The sequence below is a fragment of the Gymnoscopelus microlampas genome (assembly GCF_963454915.1).
Source record: "Gymnoscopelus microlampas genome assembly, chromosome: 12".
Classification (NCBI taxonomy): Eukaryota; Metazoa; Chordata; class Actinopteri; order Myctophiformes; family Myctophidae; genus Gymnoscopelus; species Gymnoscopelus microlampas.
In genome coordinates this window covers 37,741,298-37,762,992 of record NC_139949.1, presented here as the reverse complement: position 1 = coordinate 37,762,992, position 21,695 = coordinate 37,741,298, and the positions used below count along the sequence as shown (strand labels likewise).

At 44.4% G+C, this 21,695-nt stretch overlaps 1 protein-coding gene across 10 annotated transcripts in view; it reads left to right on the top strand.

Moving 5' to 3' along the window:
- The window catches only part of fryb (furry homolog b), a 125,471-nt gene extending 104,070 nt beyond the window's left edge, over window positions 1–21,401 (top strand). For 9 of the 10 annotated variants that reach the window (XM_084073950.1, XM_084073954.1, XM_084073948.1 and 6 more), the window contains 10 exons: window positions 385–606; window positions 1,300–1,498; window positions 1,709–1,806; window positions 2,300–2,470; window positions 2,762–2,902; window positions 4,971–5,162; window positions 5,780–5,944; window positions 8,258–8,332; window positions 8,871–9,041; window positions 10,012–10,137. In XM_084073950.1, the coding sequence (XP_083930076.1) occupies window positions 385–606; window positions 1,300–1,498; window positions 1,709–1,806; window positions 2,300–2,470; window positions 2,762–2,902; window positions 4,971–5,162; window positions 5,780–5,944; window positions 8,258–8,332; window positions 8,871–9,041; window positions 10,012–10,122 (1,545 nt within the window). In that variant the 3' untranslated portion in view covers window positions 10,123–10,137. Of the gene's footprint in view, window positions 1–384; window positions 607–1,299; window positions 1,499–1,708; window positions 1,807–2,299; window positions 2,471–2,761; window positions 2,903–4,970; window positions 5,163–5,779; window positions 5,945–8,257; window positions 8,333–8,870; window positions 9,042–10,011; window positions 10,138–12,330; window positions 12,529–13,495; window positions 13,637–14,731; window positions 14,941–15,410; window positions 15,613–16,640; window positions 16,791–17,280; window positions 17,380–17,648; window positions 17,733–19,552; window positions 19,664–20,144; window positions 20,381–21,000 lie in introns of those variants that run through there. The other variant, XM_084073947.1, reaches the window with a different exon arrangement.
- Window positions 21,402–21,695: the final 294 nt, after the last annotated feature.

The window sequence follows — 21,695 nt, the reverse complement described above, 5'->3', positions numbered from 1 at the left end:
AGAAAATGATCAAAAGTAGCAGATCCACAAGCTCGAAACACGGCACGAAGTAACGCGTTTCGAGCTTGTCGATCTGCTACTTTTGATCATTTTGTTTTTGAATTCTGAAAAGTAACAGTTTTGGACATGTGAGATTTCCACCCGACAGAGACGATATGGCATGTCTTTCAAAATGAACATAAAAATTACCTTAACATTGTTTTTAACATTTAAATTCCATTTTAATTATGTTTTTTTTAACCCATTTTCACTACGTTTTACATGTACCGTACAGTATGGTTAACCTCTCAAAATATAAATGTGTGTAGATGGTTATCTTCATGTCTGGATTACAATGAACATCTCAATGACTAAATAAACCTCTTTTTGTTTTTTAACACGCAGGCCTGCAACAATCACGGCCTCTCCCGACCGGGCAGAACCCCGGGCTCCTGCTCATCATCGACCAATCGCATCGATCCCAGCGTGCTGTCGGACCCCGCCCACGTGTCCCACCCTTCGTCCATATTGGCCACGGTCTTCTGGGTGGCCGTGTCACTCATGGAGTCCGACTTCGAGTTCGAGTACCAGATGTCCCTTCGCCTCGTCCACAAGCTCCTATCCAAGGTACTCTTATCAAGGGGGTTCCCAAAAAAACTTTTAGGCTCAAGAACTAGAGTTCTCAAATTCTGCCCGAACCCGACCCGACCTGACGTTTTCGAGCCGGGCCGAGCCTTGGGTTCTGTGATAAGAAAAAAAAAGTCTATTACCCCCCCAAAAAATATTTCAACTGCCCCTAGTGGCCTAACGGTAAGGCCGACGGAAATGGTGCTGGATGTGTTGGATGCAGCTCAAAGTGAACTTTGAGCTGCACGAGCTGCCCGTGTTATTAAAGAAAAACGGGCAACAATGGCCAAAACTCAATCGAAAATCGGCGATCGAAAATCGGCGATCGAAAATCGGCGGAAGTTGTCTTTTTCAATATGTTTTGGCCATTATATCTGGAACGGAAGGTCCAATCTGCTCAGTGCAAAGCTTGTTGGAATGGGTGACTTTAAGGACGTTATGCACATAATGACACCGTGTCGGGTTTTCAGGCCTAAAAGTATGGTAATTGTTCGGACCGGGCCGAGCCTCGGGCCGGCCCAGTAGGGCCCAGTTAGGGCCGGGCCTTAATTTTTAAGCTTGTAGATCTGCTATTTTTGAATAGCCAAAGTATAAAATAATGGTTCAAGTGGTTCAAATCTAAAATGACAGGTGCTTTTTTCCCGGTCTTAATGGATTATTAAATGGGAAACGCTCTTTATTTTCCCATGCCAGGTGCCCCTGGACCGAGCGGAGAACCGCGAGCGTCTGGAGAAGCTGCAGGCCCAGCTGAGATGGAGCGGTTTCTCTGGCCTGCAGCAGCTGCTGCTTAAAGGCTTCACGTCCCAGACCACCCACGACCTCACCCTGCAGCTCTTCTGTCAGCTCACGCCAGTGTCACGGGTCCCCGTCGTCGACACGTCACAGGCCATAGGTACTGTTTGTCAACAACTAAACTTTATTTTTTATGCTAATATTTACCTTTTTAACCAGATTATGACAGCTTTATGGCTGTTTGTCTGTAACTATACTTTGTTATATATATATATACTTTTGTTGGTGGAATTAGCCTTTTCTGGCTCCATGAATATTGAATGCATTTGTGTGTGTGCGTGTGCTTGCGTGTGCGTGTGCGTGTTGGTAGGTTTCCCTCTGAACGTTCTGTGTCTCCTGCCTCATCTGGTGCAGCATTTTGGACACCCCAACCAGTTCTGTAAGGAGAGTGCAGAGAGGATCGCTCAGGTACAGTAGTACGCACTGAAGGGCACTATGTCGGGCTTCGGACAGGCTTTCCCAACTATAGCTTAACCCATTTACGTATAACCCCTATACGTAACTATACCTTTCAATCCGGGAACCCCTTTTGGTCAGTGTTTAGCAACATCATCTTTTTGTAATTTTTGAATAAATATTAGTTTTTCAGAAAACCTCGATCAGGATTTAGAAGGCCTCAGGTCTAAATGGTTAAAACTCTTAAAAAGAAAAGAAAAAAAGGAAGACTGATATGACATGCTTCATAATATACAAAGATATGTTTTGAGCTATCAAATCAACATTTATTATTTATTATATGTATATTGGAAAAATACATGTGAAATATATAGGAAATATATGTATTTCTTTTGTATGTACTGTATGGCTGTTTTGCAATTCTCAATGACACCCCCCCCCCCTCTCTCTCTCTCTCTCTCTCTCTCTCTCTCTCTCTCTCTCTCTCTCCCCCCCCCCCCTCCAGGTGTGTCTGGAGGAGAAACACACCAAGCTGTCTCACCTGGCCCACGTGATGACTCTGTACAAGACCAGGTCGTACACGCGTGACCCCTTCTCCTGGGTCAGTGTGGTCTGCCGCTACCTCCACGAGGCCTTCTCTGACATCACACTCAACATGGTCACCTACATGGCTGAGGTGAGACACACCCCTCTTTATGACATCACACTCTGACATCATTCTCAACAATGGTTCCTACCGGAGACTCCGCCGGTCATCAAATAATTGGCTTAGGAATGCGATAAGAACAATACAAATCTCCATGAATTCAAAGCTTCATGGGGAGTGTATTAGAAAGAAAATAAGTCGTTTTTGGGGTGAACTACTCCTTTAAGCTCTAAACTCTCATCTCTTCTGTACTTAAAGATGTGTAAAGAAAGTGTGTATTAAATGTATTCTTCTTTGTGTGTGCGCGTGCGTGCGTGCTAGCTGCTGGATAAGGGTTTACCCGCCATGCAACAGTCCCTGCTCCAGATCATCTACTGTCTGCTCAGCCACATGGACCTGACGGCCGTGGTGGTCAAACAGTTCAACGCAGACGTCCTCAAGACCATCGAGAAGTTTGTCCAGGTCAGCTTTCCGTACTTTACCCAACAGTGTTATACTAAAGATATTCAATTAGCAAAGATACGCCATCCCAATTGGAGCCACTAGAGGCAAAATGGTACGCAAATCCTACAAAAAAGGGGGGCACCGTCTGATCTCACGAACGTCCGATGTTTTCTGGTGGTAGATCTCACTAGAGTGTGTTGCTGGGACAGAGAAAGGTCAATGATAAAGTGAAATGAAGTGTTATGAAAACCTTAGGAAGATTGTGTGGTTTGTTGTGACGATCGGGTCCAATACAGTATTTAGTTCCGTGACCATGGAGCTAAAGAATGGTTCAGAAGCTGTGTTCACGTTCACTCTTACATTGGAATGAATAGACTCCAACCTGCTTCTGCTCTCCTAAAAAGGCAAGTTAACACATTATAATAGAATAACAAAAGTAACATTTCTATAAAACTTCTATTTCTCTACAAGGAAGTACAGTATCACTACATCTTAGAAATATCTTAGAAATAGTGCGCGAATATTGCGCGAATTAGAGCCTATCTGTCGTTGGACGACGCTGATCCACGCTTTTGTTTTCTCTCGGCTTGATTACTGCAATGCACTCTACTCTGACCTGCCAAAGAAAACAACTGACAGATTACAACTTGTTCAAAATGCGGCAGCCAGAGTTTTAACTAAAACCAAGATGAGAGAACATACTCCACTTCTAGCTTCACTACACTGGCTCCCGGTTGTTTTTAGGATTGATTTTAAAATTGTTTTACTTGTTTATAAAGCTCTAAATGGTCTAGCACCTTCCTACCATGACTGCCTAGAGAGATATGTTCCAAACCGGCCCCTCAGGTCTTCAAATGCTGACCTGCTCGAGGTGCCTACAATGATATAAAAAACACGGTGAAGCAGCATTTTGCTTTTACGGGCCGACAGCGTGGATTAAATTCCCATTACACCTAAGACAGGCAGCCTCTGTCGATAGCTTTAAAGCACAGCTCAAGACCTACTTCTTCACGCTTGCTTTTAGCTGATTTTTTGGTTGATTTTTAAATCTCTGTGTTGTTACCCATGTCCTCACTGACACTGTATTGCCTGATGCACTGCCTTTTGCTATTATTTTAATGTTGTTTTATGCTTTTGCTTTTCTTTTTTTGCTTTATTGTTAAATTGGTTGTAACTGTAATTGTATTCTTGCTCCGTAAAGCGCTTTGAGCTGCATTTCATGTCATGAAAGGTGCTATACAAATACAGTTTATTATTATTATTACGTGAAAATACATCATAGCTAGAGTCATCTGATGTTCGCTAAGCTCAACAAAACAAAAATGAGGATGTAGTTAAGGTGTATTCCCTTAAAGTTCATTTTGGGAGACATCCAATTCACACAAGATTCAGTAACACGCAACAATGTGCCAGTAGGCACACCCTACCTCTGTCTGCATGTGAGGACCAGGGTTCGAGTAAAATGGGGGTTGGGGATGGGGGGGGAGGAACTAGCCTGGGTGCCAGCCTGCTTCGCTACGTTTGGCGGATTTTTTTTTCTCTCTGCGCTTCTCAGTCTGGAATGCACCCGATTGACTCGTCTTTCAGAACTACACAGGAAGTACACAGGAACTACATATGTTACGTTCGGCAACGTCGTTGCTGATTGGATGTTGTTCAAACGAATGACGAATCAAAACGATCACACCGTTTTTTTTGTCCCGCCCCGCACCACAGACCAATCAGAAGCCACGGTAGGTTTGGAACCTTGGCTGCTGTGTCCCGCCTCCTGGAGATAGGAGGCATTCCAGACTGAGAAGCGCAGAGAGAAAAAAAGTCCGCCGAACGCAGCGAAGCAGGCTGGCACCCAGGCTAGGGAGGAACCGAGTGGGGGCCATTTTCCTAACTACTTATGCCCTATAGTCTTTGTCATGATAAATGACAAATAGAAAAGAATGCAGATCTACACGCTCACATGTCACACCATGATACATTGCGGGCTTGTAGATCTGCTAATTTTGCTCTTTTTTTCGAGCGAAAAAATCCATGTTAACCCATGGGTTAACCCCTGTTAACCCATGTTGTGTCTCTCTCTCGCCCGTTACAGACGGTGCACTGGAAGGACGCCCTGAACATCTTGAAGCTGGTGGTGTCCCGCTCCGCCAGCCTGGTGCACCCGACGTACGGCGGGCACACGCAGGGCGACCTGTCCAACCTGGAGGTCAGCAGGGTGTGGGACGGCTCCGCCAACAAGGCCCTGCCCGGCAAAACCCTGGACTTCACCTTCGACATCTCTGAGGTGATGAGGGGCACAACAACTTTGTATCTCAGCTTTTTAAAGGTTTCATTCATATCATGGTCCTTCAAATGTGTATTAAAAGGTTTTAACTGTAAAGTCCAAATCACAGCACTTTTCTGAGCCTAATTATTCAGAAAACCCCAGACCACAGAAAATCCACTGAATGTTCAAAGTTCTGTTTTTTTGGGTGTAATCGAGTTCATAAAACCACCAAAAAAAACGGGAAAAATATAGAAATGTGATGTCATGAAGCCTTTAAATCATTAAATGTATCTTATCTGTCTTATCCTATCTAAATCGATCTATCTTATATATTGTCGCTGTCAGGCAGAAACCCTCCATTTTTTAAAAACGTTTTGTGTTTTTTTTCCCGTAAATTAACGCCCGACTTGATCATACTACAGCGTCACACAAAAGCATCAAAAGTCGATCTGCTACTTTTGCTATTTTTCTGATTTCAATCCTGAAAACATCCAGGAAACAGTTCTGGACATATGAGGTTTCCACTCGACAGAGACGATATGCTTCTATCTGTCTGTCTGTCTGTCTGGTCTTGTCTTCTTATGTTATATTGTGTATTTAATGTGCATGTGCTGTATGTGTGTTGTAACGTATAGACCCCAGTGATCGGCCGGCGGTTCGACGGGCTCCAGGGTTCCGGAGGGAGAGAGGGGAAGGCCAGGGCCATGGCGGTCACACGCAGCGCCTCCTCCACCTCGTCCGGGTCCAACTCCAACACCGTGCTGGTGCCCGTCAGCTGGAGACGACCGGCGTCCTCGCAGGTATAGTCACACGTCCGTTGACAATCACTGCATTACCATTTACCATAATTAACCCATCAAGACCAGGAACGCATCTTTGTCATTTTAAGATTTATTTGGCTATTCAAACATTTTGAAAAATCTGTGCAAATTGTGTGCAAATCTTTGAATATATATTTTTAAAAGCGAACATAATTTTTAATTTTTTTTAAAGATTTATTTTGGGGCTTTTATGCCTTTATTGATAGGACAGTAGGCTGACAGGAAAAGGGGAGAGAGATGGGGAGAGACATGCAGCAAAGGCCGTCGTGATCGGGAGTCGAACCCGCGACACGCTGTCAGGCGGTTACGCCAACCGTCCAAGCCAAAAGCGAACATTTTTAACTCAAATATTTGCTTCTGAGGGATTCTACAAATGTCTTCAAAATCCTTTTTTTGAAAAAACTTATGTTGCTATAATATAGGTGGATCTCAAACATCTCCATGTCAAGGACCCCCACAATTATATGTATTTGGCCGCGAACTTGGCACAAAAGAAAAAATATATATATTCAAAAAAATATATATTTTCAAGTGTTTCTTCTCTCTATCTATGCGGTAAAATGTCCATACAGTTGACGCTAGCCAGTTGACCTAGTTTCTAAGCCAAACGTTTCATCACCTATTTGGGCACATTCTGGCTTTTAGCCAGATGAAAAGTGACATCCGGGCGAATTAGGACGACGCAATACGCAGCATTTGTGGGGGGAAAACATATCTGCATGCAGTGCTAGCAAATACGTCTAATCTGAGGTCGCATTAAGGGATTTAAGCTTAAAAGAGCTCTTTTCTCTGGCTGTCATGGACTGTTTTAGTTCAAGCTGCTGCCATGTTGGAAATAACCACACATTTTAATGTGTTCACGGTTGATAAAGTGGAGATGGTAACAGAGTGGAAGGCGAACAACTTGGTTACAGGTTAGTGGGACCTCACATTGAAATGCGGTAATGATTTTCCAGTGGTCTTATCCACCAGCTCTGGTGTAATCGTTGCAAGGTCATTATAGTTAACTAAAACAAAATAGCGAAAACTAAAATTGAAAAAAACATTTCATTAACTGAAATAAATAAATAAAATAATAAATAAATAAAAACTGAAACTGTATTCTGTGTTTACAAAACTAACTAAACTAAGTGAAATTATAGATAAAATGCCCTTAGTTTTCGTTTTTGTCAATTTATAAGCTTTTTGGGATGATATGAAATCTATTTATTTTTGCTGTACCAGCTTTATACCAGCTGTCGGCACCACCGTTTTTATTACACAATAGCCTACACTTACTCTGGCCCTTTTCAATCCTGCACCTGACAAATAACAGAAAGTATAAAAAAAATAAAAATAAAACTAATTAAAAAATTCAAATCCGCTCTGGAATCTAATTTAAACTAACTGAATTAGAAAAGGAAAAAAATGAATTACTAAAACTATTATAACCTTGAATAGTTGCAGTTAGATATGGTAGGAGTCATTTGCGTTAAACAGCTGGGATACGTTAGCTTTTTCATGGTGGTAAGAAAACCTCCCTACCGTCACAGCCCTAACCATCCATCCTTCTCACATCATACTTCACTAACATCTGTGTTGTCTTCATGATGCCCAACCTGTATCACATCATGTACCGGGGCACCTGCTGCGTTTATATGGGGAGGAAAGATAGCTCCAGTTTTTCTTTCCCAGAGAACCATCTACTGGTAATAAATGCGTAAAAGCCCTCAAAATAATGTGCTTTATTTTTGTTTTTTACTTTTAATACATTGAACTGGGAAGTCGCAAGCTAAACGTTACACGTGCAGTGCCAATAAAAGTATTTAATTTAATAGAATTGAAAATAATTCAACTTTAAAAAAAAAAATCAGAATCAACTTTATTGATCTGGTGTTGTCACTGGTTTATAGATGAAATTTCCTTTTTTTTTGCGTAAGCATCATTTTTGTTGTTTTCCAGAAAGGGAGAAGAAAGAAAAGGAGAGGGAGATAAGGGACTAAGAAATCAAACATTAAATATGCATGTCAAAGCAGAGAATGAAAAGATCAAGATGTATGAACATAATGAACGCATAGCATAAGACCACCAGATAGAGTATGTATGTATGTACATGAGTGGGCGGCAGTGGCTCAGGGGTAGATTGGCCGGTAGAGCGGCCAGATGGGACCCGAAAGGTTCCCAGTTCGATCCCGGGCTCCCCCAGAGTTAATGTTGAAGTGACCTTGGGCAATTGATCTTGGGATTTGAACACTTGGAAAAGTGACATGTGATCATGTGTGTTGTTTCTTGTGTACTTTTCACTGTGTGCAGAAGCGAACCAGAGAGAAGCTGGTGAACGTCCTGTCACTGTGTGGTCAAGAAGTGGGCCTCACCAAGAATCCATCGGTAAGATGCTGGAGCGAGGTCTGGGTCTGAAACATGGCTGTTCACATTAGAGGCACACTTTGTGCCCATTTTTAACTTTAACCCAGTAAGGCCTGACTCTGATTCTACAAATGCCTTGTTTTGTAGTTTTCAGAAAAGACCTATGTTGCTATATGTCGTCACTGTCAGGCAGAAACCTTATATCTCCACAACTTTTTATTTCATTATCTTTTCTATAATCTAATGCCCTACTTCGTCACATTGTCACACAAAAGTATCAGAAGTATAGAAAGGCTATTTTAGCTATTTTTTTTAAATGGTGAAAGTGAAAGTGTTTTAACCAATTAAAAGTACCAACAAGAGCTTGGGACAAAAGAAAACATATTGGATCCATTGGAACACCGATATATATTTTTTCATTTCCGGAATAGTAACAGTTTTGGACATACAAGGTTTCCACCCGACAGAGACAATTATGTAATGTGAAAAATACTTATCCTAATTATTCTGTGTATTTCTCCACAAAACATACCATTTATTTTTGGTTCCCATGATGCAGGTGATCTTCTCGTCCTGTGGGGACCTGGACATGATGGAGGTGCGTGAGAGCGGCGTGTCCTCGGACGACGGCGGCACCAGAGATGACACGCTGGACGACACGGCCAGCGAGCAGCAGTTCAGGGTGTTCAGAGACTTTGACTTCCTGGACGTCGAGCTGGAGGACGGAGAGGTGAGAGACGCATGCACCACACACATACACATACATGCACACGCACAAATACACACACGCACACGCACAAACGCAGACACACACACGCACGTGCACACACAGTTACAGCCAGTGGTGTAAAGTACATTTACTCAAGTACTGTACTTAAGTACACATTTGAGGATTTTTTACTTTACAGGAGTATTTCCATTTTTCTATACTTTTACTTCTACTCCACTACATCTCAGAGGCAAATATTGTTCTTTTACTCCACTACAATTATTTGAATTTTTTAGTTACTAGTTACTTTGTAGATTTTTGATTATTATTACAAAAGATACATTAACCACTTCAGCCCTATTTAAACTATTTGAAAATAGTCGACCTACAAGCTCACAAAGCGCCAAGATGCAATACGTTGTGAGCTTGTAGATCTGCTATTTTCAAAAGACTTTTACACATTTTAGACGGGACATTCTGCATAACTAGTACTTTTACTTTTGGTACTTTAAGTATCTTTAGATGCCAATACTTTTGTACTTTTACTCAAGTAAATTTTGATTACTGGACTTTTGCTTGTAACAGAGTTTTTCTGCATTGCAGTATTGATACTTTTACTTTCCACCACTGGTTACAGCATTGATCAGAATCTAAATGATGTTAGCATTATTCCTGGCTGAGTGTAATTGTAACACAACTCCAGTGTGAAACACAAGTTTTATTGATTTATCACTTCCACTTTTGTGACTCTATGTCTCTTTTCGTGCTCCTTTTTTTACACTGAATGCATTTTCACTATATCCCTCTGTCTTTCTTTATCATTAATATGTACATTTCTCTCTTCTCTCTCTATCTCTCTCTGTGTGTCCCTGTCTTTCTTTCTCTGACTAACTCTCTCTCTCTCTCTCTCTCTCTAACTCTGTGTCTCTCTGTCTAACTCTGCCTGTTTGTCTATCTGTCTGTGTCTGTCTGTCTGCTGCGCTGCCTATAGGAGCTTCAGGTAAGTTGTCTTATGCACATAGTATCTTGTGTCAGTGCTGTAATGTTGCTGTCTGTATTTATTTCCATTGACAATCCCTTTCATGCTTTTCTCACTGTTTAAACGGATAGTTCATCCCAGTCACCCCATGGAGACTTGAATTCATGGATATTTTTTTAGTTTTTGTCTCATTCCTAAGCCAATAATTTGATGACCGGCAGTGGTTCCGGTAGAAGACACAAGAGTCTCCTTTGTGTCTTCTACCGAAACCGCTGCCTACCGGTCCGCTGGTCATCAAATTATTGGCTTAGGAAAAAAAAAAGGAATGCGAAAAAAAGAAATCCATGAATCCACAGAAAAAACGATGGGTGAACTATCCCTTTAAGGCTGGTTCAGACCAAAGATGTGTGACCAAAGACAGAACCATTTTTAAGCTCGATTAGTCTTATACAGTAGATATTTACAAGCTCACAACACGTCAACATCCGCAACACATATGTGAGTCTGTATATCGGCTATTCTCGGCACACAAACATTGTTGCACAATTGAGCATAAATTAAGCATTTGAATGTTGCAAAGGAAAAATTGCAGCGGTCACTCTGAATTATACATTAGTCTCCTAAACGTGTGTGTGTTGTCCCGGGGCAGTAATTGTACATTTTTGGCAAGTAGTAACTGTAGCTCTGTCTCTCTCAACGGAGAGAGTAATTGCAACAATGTCCAAATTAGGGATGGGACGATAATCGTTATCGTTTATCATGATATGAAACACTCACACTAATCGCGTTGTGAGGTTGTAGATCTGCTATTTTTGGCAAACGTTCCATCCCAGACTATGGATGCTGGGGGTTCAAGTGCTTAACAACAAAAGTTGCATTTTAAGAGTTGTAAGCATATTTTGATTATCGCGATAATATCGTAAATCGCAATTATTTTGGTCACAATAATCGTGACATGAAATTTTCATAGCGTCCCATCCCTAGTCTAAACTACATCATTGCAAATACCTCTCTAATAACCGATTGTTTAACAGTTCATTCATCAAAAATAAGTTCAGGTGTTGTGGCTTTAAATTGCATTATATGTGTTGGGTTCTTGTGTTTGCACAAGTGTGTTGAAGGTTCACCGCACAATCAGCTGAATGGGTAGAATTTAAGGATTTTAGGCACTAGACCGGCCCAAGGTGCTATAAGGGTGAAATTTGTACTATCCTGGACTATCCAGGATTATTAACCCATTAAAACCGGTGAAGCACCCGTGTCATCTTTGCGTTGGCTATTCAAAAATAACAGATATATCAGCTGCGAGCTTCTGAATCTGCCATTTAAAAAAAAAAAGGTTTTAACATTTCATTCATTCACCCACCCAAAGGCTTTTTGATCAACCCTCACACACTGGTGGGGATGGTGGTGGTGAGGTGATGGTGGTGGGGGTCCTATCCATGTGTATGTGTGTGTAGTAGTATACACTGTGTGTGTTGATGTGCATCATCTAGTTGTGCTTGACTGTTTAGGGGGACATGAACGTGAATTTCTTAGCGTTCAGGTACATTTTTAAACACTTTCAACCTATTGTCCCAATTTTGGACATGCCATTATAGGTGACTATTTATTTTTGCAATTTATTTTCCCAAATTATTAAAAAAAATATTTTTAACATTATTGACAAATTTCAAATTCTACTCAAATAGTGACAATATAAGATCTGCATGTGAGCTTGTGGATCGACTAGTTTTGCTATCCGTGGAAGTTCGTACGACAAAGTATATTCTATAGAGCTTAAGTGGTTGATGTGAATGAAAGATGTGCGATTCTCAGCGATAGACAGGCAATAGAGAAGGAAAGGAGACTAATTAAGTATTTTTGCTGACACATCACTGGGAATCCAAATCTACAAAATCCTATCCATTGAGACCATTCCTAGAAGAAACCCTGTCTCTGTTTTTTGTCTGTTATCAAAGAATAAGCAACCTTCTGTTCTGTCACCCGATCGGCCGTTTGATTTGAATGAAGTGACCCGGTGAAATATGAAATGTCTGCACATCGCTGGCTGTGGGATAATGGAGAGGCTTATGTTGCTGTGTTGTTTGTCTGCAAAGCACAAAGAGGAAAAGGGAGACCTGCACTGAGAGGAAATGTGTGTTTTCAACGGTCATTCAGTCCGTCAGTGAGTCCGTCAGTGAGTCCGTCAGTGAGTCCGTCAGTGAGGCTGTCAGTCAGTCAGTCAGTCCCCCCATATTAACCCGGTTAAACTCCGTATGTGTGTTTCAACGTGTGTGTGTTTCAATGTGTGTGTGCGTGTGTGTGTGTGTGTGTGTGTGCGCTCCTCAGGGCGAGAGCGTGGACAACTTCAACTGGGGCGTGCGCCGCCGCTCCCTGGACAGCACGGAGCTGGGGGACCTGCTGGAGGAGAGCCAGCACTCCGGCTCCACGCCCAGCCTGGGCCATGAGGACCCCCTGCACGACTCTGACGAGTCCTCCGAGGAAGAGGAGTCGTCCACCAGCCAGAGCCTGTCTCACTCACAGCTCGTACGTTTTTTTTATTCTAACTATGTCAAACGTATAACAAACTTATAACCAGGGGTGCACATAACTGGTGCGCAAGTGCGGATGCGTCGTCAAAATGCATGCTGCACGGCACATCGAACGAAGGGAGGCGCTCTCGCGTACCAACAGCTTTGAAGAGGACATTCCACTATTCAAGAGGCTTGGAATTAATGTCGGTAGTGCCTATCATTCACGAAAAGGGGGGGTCCCGCATCATGCAGAAGTTAACCATGTATCCCTCTTTTATCCATCCTGCGAGACGTGTCGCGGCAAAATGTATTTATTTCTTTATTTGATTAGCACCAAGTAACATATCCAGGTGCTCCCCTGAGAACTAGACCAAAAAGGTTATGTGTACCCCTGCTTATAACCCTGCATTATGCACCGTCATCAAGTGTATGTGATCGGATTCGGATCTCCAAATTATTTCACGTCTTGATGCCTAGTCCAGGGGTCTTCAACAGGGGGTCTGGGACCCCTAGGGGGTCCTCTGAGTTACTACAGGGGGGGCCACCAAATCTTTGTGTGATATGATTATTATTATTTTAATTAAAAAAACTGACTGCTGCGTGGAAGATTAACACTTCACCGGCGTGTTTCACCGTTTTAGCGCTCCTCCAGCAGCCGCTGCTTCTAAATTTCGCCGCTTTTCGGTGATAGCTCAGTATTCTTTCACTTTCTCCATGCCGTTTGGTGCCCCCCCCCCAAGGTTGGTGCCCTGTGCTTCAGCACCTAAAGCCCTTCTGTTAATCCTGCACTGGCATCGCATAATATGCACATCGTGTCGCATCGCATACTATGCGAACATGGCACATATTTCCCAAAATCATGGATTTTAGCCGGCATAATCAAGGATTTTTGCCCGTGTTTCTCTGGAGGGTCTAAATAATAGTACCAATGATAATGAAACATACAAAACTCAAGTGTATTGTTTTTGTGGATCTTGCAGACCAACCCTTCTCCGTCAGAGGAGAACAATCACACGGACTCCCTGTCCACTTCCTACGACAACTCCGCCGACCCGCTATCCTTCAACGCCACCACCCCGCCACAGGGGGCGCTGTATGACGACCAGCTAGGAGGACTGAGGGTGAGGAGGAGGAGGACGACTCACTCACTCACTCACACAAACACACACACACACACACACACACACACACACACACACACACACACACACACACACACACACATACACAGATATAGAAACCTAGATACCTCATTGGCCGCTGCAGTTCATTGGAGCGACCTGTATCGCGGCCAGGGTTGCCAGATCTGCGTATTATAATTTCCCCGCAAGATTTTATTTGAAAATAGCAGATCTACAAGATCACAACGCGTCGCATCGCGACGTGTTGTGACGCGCTGTGGCCAATCACAGCGTGTCTTTTCCTGGACTTCTAGTTGTATAACGGGATATTTTTTATACAACTAGATTCTGAAGTCCAGGAAAAGACACGCTGTGATTGGCCGGTTGTCAGGAAGCGCGTCTCCTCAAATATGGCGGCCGCGATACAGACGCCCCAGAGTCGGAGGAGGAGTTTACCTTTATGTGTGTATGTACATACCCAAGACAGGCAATAAAAAAGCAAGACAGCCCATCTGGCCTTTACTTCCCGTATCTGTGTGATGTAGGCGTGCTTGCCTGTCTAGGAGACCAGATGTAGGTGGTGAGTCTGTTAATTCCAGTTGGAGAAGTGAACGTGAACACAGCTTTCTGACCCTTTCTTTAGCCCCATGGTCATTAAACTAAATATATGTCATAATATATGTCCTGATGAAGGCCTGAACAGGCTGAAACGTTGACGAGCAATAAATTCAGGAGCTTTTTGCAACTACCAGTGTGCAGACTTTATTATTTTTCATTATACTTTGTTTGTCTAAGCACCTGGACCAACGGATGTGCGTGCACTACCTTTTTCATACGTCACTAAACTAAATATAGCACCAGTTTTTTTTTACATGGAACACAATTGTCCGAACATTCTGACACTTAACCGATTCTTTTCAGAGACCATTTCACACCTAGTGGGATGGGCTATCTTCCTAAATTAAGCATCTTTGCACACGCATGCACACGCATTGCATTGCATAGATGCATGCGTACACACTGTAAACACACAAATAAATATCGTTTTCACTTCTTTCTCTCTCTCTCTCTCTCTCTCTCTCTCTCTCTCTCTAGATGAGCGTGTGCACGACGGAGGACTCGGACACGTCGGGGGTCCAGGACGACGACTTGTCTCTCAGCGCCACAGAGCTCCCTTTGGGGTCAGACTGCGGGGAGAGTCTCATCCTGGAGCTGCCCCCCGCCACGCCCCCGGACCCCCTGCACATCAACCCCCACATCTGTCAGCCTCCCCTGGGGTTTCTGGACCCAAACTGTCTGCCCAGGTAGGTAACCCGGAGCACTCGCCACCAAAACACTCTCGCCCCCAGTTTTTTGTTCGCAGACCGCTCGCCTTTATTGATAGGATAATATAGGATAGTAGGTTGACAGGAGATGGGGGGAGAGAGGTCCGGGGGCTTAGTATTACTGAGGTTACATTTAGGAATACCTGGTGGCGACCGTTCCGAGGTCGCTGAATTTGACCCGGGGCGAGCGTGTTTTGGGGGCAAGTGTTCTTGTATTCCGCAGGTACATATCCTTATAATAATAATAATAATAATAATAATGATATACAGTTAATGATATACCACATTTGCCTCATTTATAGAAAGCACATCAAGGAACTTTACAATGTAAAACTCCAACATTGTGTAAACAAGGGTTTGAATCCCCAAAAACAATCTTATTGAGTTTTCAACATGCGTTTTTGTTCCGTTTCTGTTTATTTTTCCTTCTCCCATCTCCGTGGCGACAGCCTCCGTGACGAGGACGACCTGGAGGACCTGGGCTTCCCCCCTCCCCCCTCACCGTTCTTCTCCGCCATCTTGGCGGCGTTCCAGCCGGCGGTGTGCGACGACGCGGAGGAGGCGTGGCGCTTCCACATCAACCAGCTGGTCACCGACTCGGACGGCTCGTGTGCCGTCTACACCTTCCACGTGTTCTCCTCCCTGTTCCAGGTAATAAACACTGACACTACAACAAGGGTTCTCAACCTGTGGGCCGGGACCTCCCGGGGGGCCCCAGATGACAGTGAAGTGACAATTTAAGGACATTTAAAGGGATAGTTCACCCAAAAAATGACTTATTTTCTATCAAATACACACCCCATGAAGTCTTGAATTCATGGAGATTTTTTAGTTTTTGTCGCATTCCCGAGCCAATAATTTGATGACCGGCGGAAAGATGCTAATGTATCCGGTAGGAGACTCAAAGTTGACACATTGAGTCTCCTACCGGAGCCGCCACCGGTCATCAAATTATCAATCTCGGAACCCAGAGACACACTAAAAAGGAAAAACAGCGACCTCTGCTGTTCTTCCTCCTGAGTGTGACTCTGGGACAATGGCGACGCAGCACATGTGCGCAAGGAAACGGGGTTTAAGTCTGCCTTCACCGCTCCACTTCCGGTGGTGAGCTTGCGTTTTCATTCCGACTAGATAACATTTCTACACGGAACACTAACACCACTTCTCCCAGAGAACATGGATGGTTTTGGTTATAAGCCCACTTGTTTCTATGATGAAAGAGTAAGTTCAAATGTGAATATCTTTCCGTGGTTGTCTGCTCCGCGGACGCTATTGTTAAATTAGTTTCTGTTTGTGTTTCGAGTCGGGAAGGATGACGGACACGTGAATCCCGCCCACTACATTTGATTGGATAAAGCGCGGCCTCTGAAGCCACGCCCACTCCCACACAGTGTGTACACGTTCTGACGAACCTTCAAGACAGATTCCAACGCAGTGCAGAATCTGTTCTTGAGAGATTATCAAATTATTGGCTTAGGAATGCGGCAAAAACTAAAAAAACATCCATGAATTCAAGTCTCCATAGGGTGTGTTATCGATAGAAAAAAAAATATTTTTGGGGGTGAACTATCCCTTTAAGACCTTTTTTGTAGAATGTCGGCCTATTATGATATGCCCCATGCAATCAATTGTCATAAAATCAGCATCTCTCTATCTCTCTGTGTGTGTGTGTATTCCAGAACATCCAGGGGAAGTTCTGCTCGCTGACCACAGACGCGGCCACCTACCTGGGAGAGGGACTGAGGGGCATCGGGTCAAAGTTTGTGCGCTCGTCGCAGATGTTGACCACGTGCTCCGACTGTCCCACCATCTACATTGACGCAGACACTGTAAGTACAGTATGTAGCAGTGTGCAAATGGCGCACACACACAGACAGACAGACAGACAGACAGACAGACAGACAGACAGACACGCAATAACAAACATTATAATTTTGTCGGGTGGAAACCTCACATGTATGTCCAAAATTGTTACTTTTCAGGATTCAAATTCAAAAGCATCAAAAGTAGTAGATCTACGAACTTGCAGATCTGCTACTTTTAATGCTTTTGTGTGACGCTGTGGTATGATCAAGTAATTTACGTGATCAATTTACGAAAAAAATCTAAATGTTAGAATATGGAGATAAGAGGTTTCTGCCCGACAGCAACGATTTGCAATAACAAACCACACTCTGAGGCTAAAGCTAGCAGGGAGAATTCATCATGTGGGAATTATACTGTAAGTTAATATACTTGAATCTTTATAAAATATCACAAATAACTCTCCTCTCCTCTCCTCTCCTCTCCTTTCCCCTCCTCCTCCTCTCCTCTTCTCAGATCATGTCTTATGGTCTCCTGGAGAAGATGAAGTTCAGTGCGTTAGAGCTTCAGGAGTACTTGGACACATACAACACCAGAGAGGAGTCTGCTGTGTCGGTATGAAGCTCAACGCTCTCCAGCGCGTTGACTTGTTATTGGTTCTTTTTGCTTGTTAGAAACTATAATTACAGAATATTGATAGACATTTATTATAAATAAATAAAATACAAAAAGATAACCACAAGTAGTTATTGTATTCATTATCTGTGCAAGGAAGACCAAAGAAACCTTAACGGGCTTATTGAATCAGTGTCTAAACGTCTTAATTGGTGAAATGTTTTTGTGTTTTTCTGCTCTCTCCTTTCCTTCTCGCCGCTGCCCCCCAGTGGCTGAGGAACTGTAAGGACACATTTCCCAGATGCCCCGGCGAGGGAGTGGTCTCCTGTCAGCCAGGAGACTCCGAGGAGAAGGTCAGTCGGTCATTATCATTACTATGAACTGTACCGAGTTCCTGGAGTCAAACTACCGGCTAGGCTGCCACACTTAAAACTTTTGATGTGTCACACTGTGTTTCTCAATTGTTGTTCAATACTTTTAAACAAACACTTAACACTGGGATTGTATCTATTGATTTATTGGTCTCATCTATCTATCTATCTGTCTATCTGTCTATCTGTCTATCTGTCTATCTGTCTCACTGTCTGTCTCGCTGTCTCTGTCTCTCTCCGTATGAATCATCATAATGGAGTGTGTGCTCTCTCTGCATGTGCTGACTTGACTGTAATGGTTCCAGGGTACTAATTGATTCAGCCAGAGTAAAACGTGTGTGGGGGGGTGGGGCCTACAGTAACTGTGTTGTTCTGCTGTGTATTTCATACCAAGCATGAGTTTGATTGACGGTTTGTCTTCCTTTCTGACTCGCTCTCTCTCTCACCCGCTAACCTACCTACCTGCTCTCTCTCGCCGTGCGTGCGTGCCGTGTAGCAAATGGAGTCTCTGGCAGTAAGTGTCTCTCTTCCACCTTTTCTTCAAGATCACTGCCTTTAAGGGTTCGTGTCCACAGAGAATGCCTTTTGAGATGCGGAGCGCTTTGCATATCATGTCCACAGTGCTCGCACACAGTGTGGATATCAATTCATTTGAATTATATCTTTGTTAGCGGACTCAGGTCCATAGAAATACATAAAAAAACAGGAGTGAAAATGATGGCCATAGTGCTCACACACAGTGTGATGCCCGCACTGTTCCAACCTCTCATTTTTTTTGTCTTTAAATTTAGAGTAGCCAATTATGTTTGACCCCTTTTTCTCCTCAATGTAGTCGTTATGCCAATTAATTCCTCCCCACACACATTTCTGTGTTGTCACTGCCGTCGTATCCTACTGACTCACCTGCCAGTGAGGAGCCCCCACCAGGAGGACGTAGAGCCTTCGTCCTACTCCTCCCGCCCAACACTCCCTGCTGACAGGTGCTGCCGCCCCAGCCTGTAGGAGTACGTGCAATGACCGATATCACCCTCCCCGCCGGGCTTCCCTCCCCGGACACGGGCCAATTGTGTTTGTGTAGACTCTCGACAAAGCCTGGATGCACCACGGTGGATTTGAACCCACAATCTCTGTGGTGGTGGGCAGTGACTTTACCACTGCGGCGCCCGAGCGCCTGACTTCTCATCATCATGGTTGTAGTAACAATTCAACGATTCAACGTCGGGTTGTAAATTATCGGGTTGTCACTTATAATCAGGAGGCATCGAAAGACCGGCCCTCCTCTCCATGAAATGTAACTGTTTCCAGCTTGAAACGCCCAGGGCGCTGGGCCAAGAGGAGCGCACCAGCATGTATTTACCATAGAAACACATGACAGACTGGCGCTGCTAGCTCAACAGGCTCTTCTCTGTGGATACGGCCCCTAAAGCTATAGCTGCTTCTGTCCAACAAACTGCTGTGTTTTACTTTGCAAGCTTCCGCCGTTTAACTATTTGCACATTTCACATGTTCACGTGTACCAGTCGCTGTCGGGTGGAAACCTTGTACGTGTTATGTCCAAAACCGTTACTTTTCAGAAAAAGAATAACCTGTGTTCCAATGGCTCCAATATAGTTGGATCCATGAGCTTGTAGATCGGCGAACACTGTTGTACGATGAAGTAGGACATGACATGAAAAGTTGAACAATGGAGATACAAGGTTTCTGCCCGACCGGATCTTAGCACAAGTGTGCGTGTGTGCGTGTGTTTGTACGCTAATCCGTTAATCTGACATGCGTTCCTCTCCGTTCCCGTCATGTTTTAGCAACTGGAGCTGTGTCAGCGTCTGTACAAACTGCACTTCCAGCTGCTGCTGCTCTTCCAGTCCTACTGTAAGCTGATTGGTCAGGTGCACGCCATCAGCGCCGTGCCCGAGGTATGTAACACCATCACACTCTATCAGTTTATAGTGCAGAATCACATCAAGGGGTCTCTGTACACTTCACAGCAAATCATACAACAAAAACACAGTATCAAATAAACGCAGTAAAATGTGCCATCATGTATGGTCAAACAATTACCATGCGGCAGTGCACAGCTAAAAAATGTACGACAGTGTTTAAAACCACAGGGCAAGAAGCGGTAGTCATAGCAATGAATTCAATAAAACACAATTTGTATTTATGTTTGGCTTTGAAGTCACAAAAATAGTGGAAACGCATCACAACGTGTTGTGAGCATTTTTCAATATGGAAACGATTATGATGATTTTGCTAAATAACTGCAATTAGCTCAAATAATTGCGATTATGTGATAATTGTGATGCATCTGCTCATTTTGCCGATTGTTTTCCTATTTTCTTCCGGTAAATAAATACATTAATACGCTTTATTCCCTCTGCCTCCTCCTGTCTATAGCTGCTGAACATGTCCAGGGAGCTGACCGACCTGAAGACCAGCCTGCAGGCGGCCGAGGCGGCCGTGGCCAGCGACCTGGAGCACACGCACCTGGCCCACGCTCACGCCCACGCCGCCCAGGTGGCGGCCATGGCCGTGCCCAGCTTCGCCAGCTCCGAGGCGGCCGTGCAGGCCATCCTGGAGTGCCTGAAGAACCAGGAGTTCACCAAGGCCGTCCGCTACATCCAGGAGTGCAGGTGAAGGACGACGGCCTCGATGAGCATGCGTCGCTGCAATGCAACATGTGGATATCACATCAATATAGAGCACACCAATGCAACTCCTTGCAACTGCAACTCCTAGCAATCATTATCCCCAAATATAGCAGTGGTGTAAAGTAACTAAGTAAATTTACGCAAGTACTGTACTTAAGGTACTTTTATCTATTTCTCTGTCAAGATTCTGAATTCTTAACTCCTCCTCAGTTCTCATCCACATCTTCAAACCAGTCCAGTGACTCTGAGGATGAACTTCTGAACTCAAAACATTATTTCACTGTTAGTTATACTTTATATTTAATACAAATTATTTCTTAACCCTTAAATTAAATGTATTATTTCAGTGGACTTAATATCAGTGTTTTATTTGATGGCCTTGCTGCTTTGTGCCTTCAAAACATTTTCAAGGCCAAGTGGCCTTGCCCCTAAAAAAGATGAAATTCCAGGTCTGGCTGCAACGGTCTCTAAAACTGTGTTGTTGCAAGGAGTTGCATTTGTGTGCACTGGCCTTAATGTGCTCTATATTAATTTGATATGAATGGGAAAAAAATGAAAACAAATCTTGTATTAAATTGTTAACCTGTCCTCCCCACCACCAGGAGGCAGTGGCCCAACGGCGTGTTCGGCGGCGGCTCGGAGAGCGAGGTGCAGACGCTGCTCAACGTGTACTTCCGCCACCAGACCCTGGGCCAGACGGGCACCATCGCCCTGGTGGGCTCCCGCCAGGACCTCAGCCTCATCTGCTGCAAGCTGCTGGAGCTCAACGGGGAGATCCGCGACATGATCCGGCGCGCCCAGGGCTACCGCGTGGTCACCACCTACCTCCCCGACTCCAGCGCCTCCGGGACCAGCCTCTGACAGGACTACGGGAGGAGCACCCCACCACGTACACCCCCACCTCCTCCAACTCTACCGCTAGCCTCCACCATCCCTCCAAAGCCTCCTCCACCTCCACCTCCAGGCCAGCTGACCCGTCCCCCTGCCTTGAGGACACAGCAGCAGCCGTAGTAGGAGACCCGGCTCCCTCGTACCTGCGCCTCCTCACGTCCTCCTGCAGCCATTGGTCTCCGAGGAGGCTCCAGAAGGACCCAACGCCTGACCTCACACCGACCGTCCATCGCAGACCGCACGACTTCCCCAAACCCCCGAACCTGTTCTCGAACCCGCCGCCGCTGGGGCCCGCCATACGGTTTAATGCGCGACCACATCCGGACGAGGATTATAACGACGACGAGAGCGCAGATAACGTGGGTTCTTGGTGGAGAGGTTGTTCTACTTCACAGGCGGTACTACG